Consider the following 8,271-nt stretch of genomic DNA (forward strand, 5'->3'; position numbering starts at 1 on the left):
TAGTAGTAATTTTTTAAAATAGTTTTAGTATATAGTAGATCTTTGTTTATCCATCAGTTTTTTTTTTTACTTTTTTGTCCTAAGTAAAGCGAAATTTGTGTAAGGTTATTTTCACAGACAGGGATTTAGCAGCAGAGAGCCACTAAGGTAAGCTTGTAGCAGTTCTGTGGGAGCTGGGAGAAGAGCAGAGCTGCTTTCACCATGAAAATTATAGGTCAAAAGCACAGCATGAATACAGCAAATATTTTTACAGCAAAAATAAACAGGTCTCTGCTTTAGTTTTCTATACTAGCAAAAGATTGAGATACTATTACATTGACTTCCATTTTAACACTCTTTTCTTAGTGCTCTCAATCTTCTGGGAAGTGAAATATTTCCTGTTTGGTTTTAGTCAAGAGATGCCCCTATTGTCTCCAGTATATAGGGATATCTAATCAAACTATATAGCTCATATAAGCATTGCTTTTTGGCGGGGAGTAAGTACCTTTTTCTGTTAAAAATGAGAGAGGTTTTGTTTTTGGGAAAGCATAATTCTTACAAGTTTAAATATCAGCCTTATTTTTTTTGGGAAAGCTTTCCCACAGTCTTTCTTTCCTTTGCCACCAGTTCTCTGCCTCACTCCTTCCCCAATGTACTGTACAAGCCTCCTAAGAATATTGGTTATGATGTTGCATTTGAGACACTGGTGCAATGTGTGTGTTAGCTAATTGTGAAATCTGTGTTTGTAGTTACTGTGATGCAAACACCTAATCTACGGCCTGGACACAATACATATCCACACCAGTGTAATTTACATCGGTATTGTATGCCAATGTGAATTACACTGGGATCTGGAGTGGACAGATAACCAGCAATTTCAGGGTACTGGCTTCCAATAGGCTTTATTTATAGCATCTCGTGATGAAGTAGGAGTGGGGATTAGTTTGCCTATAGTTAATGGATAATTTGGGATAGCTCCAGACACATGAAGTTTAAACTGATGCCAATTTTTCTTGATTCCAAATTTTTGTTTCAAATAAGTTACACAAGTATACAGCTGTTTATCATTATCTTCTCCTATTTACATCATGTAAATGTGTCAAAGCCCTTAATCAGCAGACCATGCAGTGTATATAAAGCCTTCCCTGTCTGGAACTTTTTGGGGTTTAGCAAAGATGTCAATGTGTGTAGATATGCAGATAGAACCCATCTAGACATTCGTATTTTGTTATAAGCACGACATTTTTGTTTAACTTGGAGAGATGGATATTAAATAGAAATAGACATTGCTTTATTGAGACAAGAGTATCCACACAGAACTATATCTGTATATCAGTAAAACTGATCTAAATCCTTGTTTAAATTTTTTTTTCTATAACTTCATTAAATCTAATTCATGAGTTTGTACCAGTCAAACTAAATCAACTTGGTTGTACCAGTATAACTTCTTAATGTAGGTGAGTGTAGAGATTCTCCCATTTACCGTTTAAATTACCCCAAACACCTTCTCCACATACCTTTAAACATGGTTTGTTTATTCTGTATGGTTTTAATGCCCAGGAGGCAGTAAACTAAGCTATAGAAAGAAAAGTGAAGTACACCTTTTTACAGTAGGTTGATAGCCTTTTTCCTGTGTTCTTATCTCTGGCTGGTACATTATTAATTTATACTTCCAGGCCCGTTAGGCAAGTGCAAAGTTTTAAGGAGACTCTAATCTGACCACCTCTTCTTCCTCTCCCTCCTCCCTCCCTGGCTTCCAAACTTCACTTGATATCTCCAAGTCTACAATTACATGTTTTATTTATGTACAGTTGTATTGGACAATTTTATTCCATGTTCTATAAGAAAAAATATTTGTAAAATGACTTCAGTTTGATTCGACAACTGTCACTGAATTTTAGCTTAAAACCATAGAAGCATAGAAATTATCTTTTCTTACCAAGATTTGTCTCTTCTCACTCTTAAGCAAAGCTTTAGTAAAGCAAAATTAAGAAATTGACATTTTATGTCATGTCTGTTTTGATCTGGTTCCTTTTATAGTAGTGACAGTCTTTCAGAAGAGATTTAAAAAAAAAAATAAAACCTCTAGCCTTTTTTCAAATTTGGGAGTGTGATGGAATTTTTATAGCTGCAAAAAAGACATAGCATGTTCACGTATATATCAAGAAATTAGTTTAAAACATTTTAAAATAATGCTGTACAAAAACAACAGCATACTTCAATCTCACTTGCACTTTACTTGTTATTATGGCATTTACCACTGATGAGAAGGATAGTTTTTGCTCAGAATTTGCAAACAAGTTTTCTGACAAGTCCATTTTTATACATATCCCTGTTTTATGAATAATGAGTAAGAATTGTGAAAATGTGACTTCTGCAACTTTAATTTTATTTATGCATTGTAAGCAATATCCTTTTGCTGGATTAAAGAATATTTTTTTTATTTCTAGGTTACTAAAGATGATTTCCTAACATTTGATTATATACTTTGCATGGATGAAAGCAATCTAAGGTAATACATGGAAGCATGGATTGAAAATATTTCTTATTTGAGAAATTTTAATTTTGCATGACTACAAACCCAGGGTATAGCTATCGAAGCTTCAAAAATAGCAAGTCTTATAACTTTTTTTGTGGTTCCATTCTTGTGGGGGAGAATTACTTCTGATCCAGAATTGGTGGATTTTATTTGCATGATGTATATACATGATTGAAGTCATGGAGGCATCACCTGAATAGAAAAATGGCTGGATCACCAGCTTCAGAGGATAGTAACCAATGGCTCCATGTCTAGCTGGCAGCCGGTATCAAGTAGAGTGCCCCAGGGGTTGGTCCTGAGGCCAGTTCTGTTCAATATCCTTATCAGTGACCTTGAAGATGGGACAGAGTGCATCCTCACCAAGATTGCAGATTACTTCAAGCTTGGGGAGATTATTATATATGCTGGAGGGTGGGACTAAGATTCAGAGAGACCGTGACAAATTAGAGAATTGTACGAAAATGAATCTCATGAAGTTCAGTACGGACAAGTGCAACATCCTGCACTTAGGACGGAACAGTCCCAAGTACCGGTACAAGTTGGGAACCAAATAGCTAAGCAACAGCTCTGCAGAAAAGGACCTGGGGGTTGCAATGGACAGTAAGCTTCATATGAGCCAGCAGTATGCCCTTGTTGTGAAGAAAGCTAACAGCATACTGGGTTGCATCAGTAGGAGCATTGCCAGCAGATGGAGGGAAATGATTCTTTCCCTCTATTTGGCACTGGTGAGGCCACATCTGGAGTACTTCGTCCAGTTTTGGATCCTCTACTACAGAAGGGATGTGGACAAATTGGAGAGAATCTAGTGGAGAGCAGTGAAAATGATTTGGGGGCTGGGGCACATGACTTCTGAGGAGAGGCTGAGGGAACTGAGTGTATTTAGTCTGAGGAAGAGAAGACTGATGCGGGGTTTAATAGCAGCCTTTAACTACCTGGAGGCTAATTCCAAAGAGGATGGAGATCAAGTTGCAGGATAGGAAGTTTAAGTTGGATATTAAGAAAAAGGTTCTCATGAAGAATATAGTAAAGCACAGGAACAGGCTACTCAGAGAGGCTGTGGACTATCCAACTTTGGAGATTTTTAAGACCTGGGTAAAGTCTTGGCTGGAATGATATAGTTGAGGCTGGTCCTGCTTTTAGAAGGTCATCTAGTCCAACCTCCTGCTAAGGTCCCTTCCAACCCTCATTGTGTGTGATCAGCTGAACTTCCATAGTTATGAATAAGGAGTTGGATTTCAACTTTTAAAACTTTAAATGGACTATAGAAATGTTGTGAATTGGATACAAAGAGGTATTCTATTTAATGTTTAGAAAAAAATTAAATGGGCTAACTTGTTTTAAGGAAAAAAGATAACTTCTGATTGTGTACCAGGATGATTTGGTTCACTTTTTAGCTGCAGTAGATATTTTCCAGATTTCAGTGAGAGAATTTGCACATGTACTGATAGGCAGCATAGCTTTCCAGAGCTACCAAATATATTAATGCGATGGTCGTCACTGAGGGTACTTGTACTCCTAGGCGTACTTTAAAAGATCATGGGGGATACAGGGGAGCTCCAGCCACTGCGTGCACCTTGGCGGAGGTCTGGGGGGTATGTGCCTCCCCCTCCCCCCGATCTGTGTGGGGTGGAGGTGGCTGCTACTGGGCACTGGGCTTTGCATGCTGCTGCAGTTGCCCCGGGAACCCAGTGTACAGCAGCAGCCGCCTCCATCCTGTGTGCAGATCAGGGAGGCACATGCCCCCAGGCCTCCACCAGGATGTGTGCAGCGGTGGGAGCCCTCTGGTGCCCCAGGACCAGCAGCCTGGGCTCTGATTTTTGTCCCACGACTCTACCACTGTCTGTGCCCCAATCCCTCCCTCACCATGGGGGCTTTGATCTGCCCCCTTCCCCATCCCCCCAGCTTTCCTGCTGAGGGTGCAAGCATGCATCTGTGTGCTCAGCCCCCCCAATAATTTTAATATAAAGGGGTACATGAGCTGAAATTGAGGCAGGAGGGGTACACTTGTTAAAAAAGGTTGTAAACCCTTGTATTAATGGATTTTTGTTGCCATGGACAGGGACTAAAGAGAGATTGGACTCAAAGCCAGTATGTTATCTTGTGGTAAAAACTTGACTATTTTGTTTCTATTTTTTTGTGTTTTTTAGTGACATGTATCCCAGGGGACATTTTTTAGTTTAATCGGGCTTCACAGCAATAGTTCCCTAACTAGTCATTTGGAAAGCATTACCAAAATTTCTGCATAAGTGGGATCCACGTGCCCAGTGTGAATTAAGTAGTAGTAAAGAACCAGTTCTAAAGTGGCCATTTTAAATAGGTACAAAATTCTACACAATGTTTAAGTCCTCTGACTTCAACATACTACAAAATAAAAATGAAATAAAACAATTATTTTTCATCATAGCTCTTTTAAGAACTTTGGCCTCTTTTACCATGCAGGCATGCAGATGATCTGCCTAATACTTGATATATTAGTAGGTAAAGGACTTAGTTATATCACTTAATTCTAACTTTTTTTTAAACTGTTAGCTCAATTTATATTGATATCCTTGACAACTTGCATGATAATAGCTGTAGAGCTAGAAGAACTGAATGGAAGCAAGGAAAGAACAAGAAGTCTTAAACCTGCTTGTTTAGAAATTCATAAGACTTTAGGCTTCTGGAAGGCAAAATTCAGTCTGGCTGTTGATTTAAAAAAAAAAAAAAAAAAAATCAGAAATAAGACATTGGGCGAGAACTATTTTTCCTGTTTGTTTTAAGACACTTCCACCTACGCATGCCTGCTCCCCCATGTTTGTCTCAGTAGTCCAGCTTCCAAACAGCATCCCTGTGGTGCTCTGTGGTGTTGAATCAGAATGCCTGGGAGGAGCAAATTCAGTCTAGTTGTTGGCACGCTGCCAGTAGTGGTAGGGAGGTGTATCCTACATTTCTGAGCTTTCCTTGGGAACTCTGAAGCTTGCTGGGAGGTGTTGATGTAGGAGGCAACTGAGGCAAAACTAATGTGGTGGGGTTTTATGTAAGATGATTGGTTGCCCTGTGGCATGAAGAATACTTTAATCTTTAAGCAAAAATTGTTTCTTAGTCCTTTTGAACAGTAATTGATAGAAAAATATGTAGTTATTCTGGTTGCTTAAAATATAGCCTCTGTTCTTATATATGTATAATTAAAATTAATGGAGGAATAAAGAACTTAATTAAGGGTAACTTATTAAAAAAAAGTTGGAACAAAGTCCCCATACTTCAGATGACACTTGCATGAAGATTACAACCCATTTGAGGCAAAACAGTGACTTCCTCTGATTTCTTCTTAAGAACATAAGAAGTGCTATAGTGGTCAAACCAGTGGTTCATCTAGCTCAGTATCCTGTCTCTGACAGTGGCAAAAGTGGATACTATACAGGGAGGCCAGCGACCAGATATCTCTAGAGTGATCTCTCCCCTATTCAATACTCTCCCTGGCATCCACCACTTATTAGTTTAGGGGTGCCAGAGGAAGCCTCTCCAACTGTTCTTTTATAGATCTGTCATCCATGATTTATCCATGAATTTTTAACTTGGTTTGCAGTCTGCTTCTATCACCTGTACAAGTAAATTCCCTAAATTAACAAAGTGTTTTTTAAAAAAGTACTTTCTCTTATTAGTTTTAAAACTCACCTACTAGTGGGTGCCCTCTAGTTCTAGTATTCTGGGACTTGGTGAACAACAGTTCCCTGTTCACTTGGTCCCACGCTTTTAATGATTTAATAGACCTCTGTTGTATACCTCCTCAGCCTTCTTCTTTCCAAACTAAGGAGTCCTAGCCTTTTTATTCTCTCCTTGTACAGCAAATTTCTTCAGGACCCTGATCATTTTGGTTGTCCTTCTCTGCACTTGTATTACACCGGTGTTTTTCAAATTTCCTGAAGTCATAGAAGTCTTCCATGGGATGACTTCTGCCACAGATTCCCTACCTCTATCCTGTAAGCCAAGGTAGCACCAGGTGACCCAGCCCAATAATGGTGGCACATGGCCTCCCAGCCCAGGCTTCCACAGAGCAGTTTGAAAACCACCATATAAGACTTTTACAAACTCTTCAATTGTTAAACTGTAGGTCTCAAAGCGGAGCACATTATTACCACTATTTTATAGATGCTGGGGTAGTGAGGGGCCTGAAAAATAAGGCACAGGGAAATTAGGTAACTTGCCAAAGCTCTCCTGAGTGCCAGTTTATTGCTCTATCCACTAGAATCAAGGTTAACTTGAAGCTATCAGTGCAGAATGTGACTAGTAAGTATTTGAAAACTTAGTCTCAAAGAAATCACGTGTTACTGATTAGTCAGAAAGTTATGTAATCTTAAACTGGGAAATGTTGAGAAGACTTTAGATTTAGAACTAAGATTTATATTGCATTGAAGTAAATTCACCTAGTGAAAGACACAGATTTCAGCTGTCTCTCTTTAGAGGTGCTAGGAAACTGAAGTTTAATTTGTGGGCTAATGGAATATGGACCATGGATAATTATGGGGTCTGCATACCTCTGAAAAGTTGTTATCACAAATAATCTGAGCGAGTTGGGTTTTTTTTGACAACTTTTTTTGATGTTCAGTAGTTGTTAAAAGTATGTGTCAAACTGCAGGCACCAAAATTGTTTAGCGTTTGGCAATTGGTGTAACTTAAACTCAACAGGAGAACTTTTTTGAATAAATTAAAGCAGGGCTGTCCAGCTTCAACTTCTAAGTGGCTACAGTCTGCATGCCCCACAGGCTGTACTACTGGGGACCCCATGAGCCACACCAGTGGGGGGTCATAGTCTGCAGACTACATGGGCCCCACCCTGTTACACCATGTGCCTGCAACTTACTGCTTCATGCGTTTTCCCCCATTCCCCCCACCACAGCACCAAATGCCACACATGTATGGTCTTACCCAAAGCGGCCCATGCTGTGCCACACAGTTCTCTGAGGTAGACACAGAAGCTGGAGGAGTGGGGTGGGAAGTCTGAAAACTTAAGCTCTTGTGTTACAGCCAAAGCAATAGGAGGAATCTTGGCAGAGTAGGACCCCATGGGCCACCAGTTGGACAGTCCTGAATTAAAGCCTAAGAGAACCCGCATTGAAGCAACATGTTGTCTTGCATTTGTTAGGTACAAGTAAGCTGCTTTCAGCTGTTCACCATGTTCAAGAGATTTTTTTTTTGTATAATAAAAGCTATAAGTAGACACTGAAAATGTGGAGTTACTCATGATGAAAGATTTAAAAGTCTTGTTAGTCACTAACACTCAGTCAAACACCTGGTTGCATGATTTTCATTTTCATTTAGACTCATTGTGTGTGTAATGTCCTTAACACTTAATATAAGAAACAACATGGTGCGCTAACAGCAGTGTTTTAAAGTACATTGGCATTTTTTCCTGCGCTTTTCCTTTTTCATTCATCTGGTAAACTTTCTAATACGTACTTGAACTAATTAAGCTGATGTCAAATGGAGCAAAAGTCATCATTTGTAGGTAAAAGTGTTTTAAATTTCTATTTACAGAGATTTGAAAAGAAAAAGCAATCAAGTTAAAAACTGTAAAGCTAAAATTGAATTACTTGGAAGCTATGATCCACAGAAACAGCTTATAATTGAAGATCCATATTATGTAAGTATTGTGCACATGTAGACCTTTTATATATGTGCTAAATGTGAGCACAGTTTTAAACATAGCAGTTGACAATTTAAATATATGTGGCTAGATTTTTTTTTTTTTTTTTTTTTTTTTTTTTTTTTTTTTT

At 38.7% G+C, this 8,271-nt stretch overlaps 1 protein-coding gene across 2 annotated transcripts in view; it reads left to right on the top strand.

Moving 5' to 3' along the window:
- ACP1 (acid phosphatase 1, soluble) overlaps positions 1–8,271 on the top strand; it is a 35,782-nt gene that overhangs the window by 26,935 nt on the left and 576 nt on the right. For both annotated transcript variants that reach the window (XM_019520633.1, XM_019520632.1), the window contains exons 4-5: positions 2,430–2,491; positions 8,033–8,138. In XM_019520633.1, the coding sequence (XP_019376178.1) occupies positions 2,430–2,491; positions 8,033–8,138 (168 nt within the window). The remainder of the gene's footprint in view (positions 1–2,429; positions 2,492–8,032; positions 8,139–8,271) is intronic.

The sequence above is a fragment of the Gavialis gangeticus genome, unplaced genomic scaffold (genome assembly GCF_001723915.1).
Source record: "Gavialis gangeticus isolate Ggan-Ray unplaced genomic scaffold, GavGan_comp1, whole genome shotgun sequence".
Lineage (NCBI taxonomy): Eukaryota > Metazoa > Chordata > Crocodylia > Gavialidae > Gavialis > Gavialis gangeticus.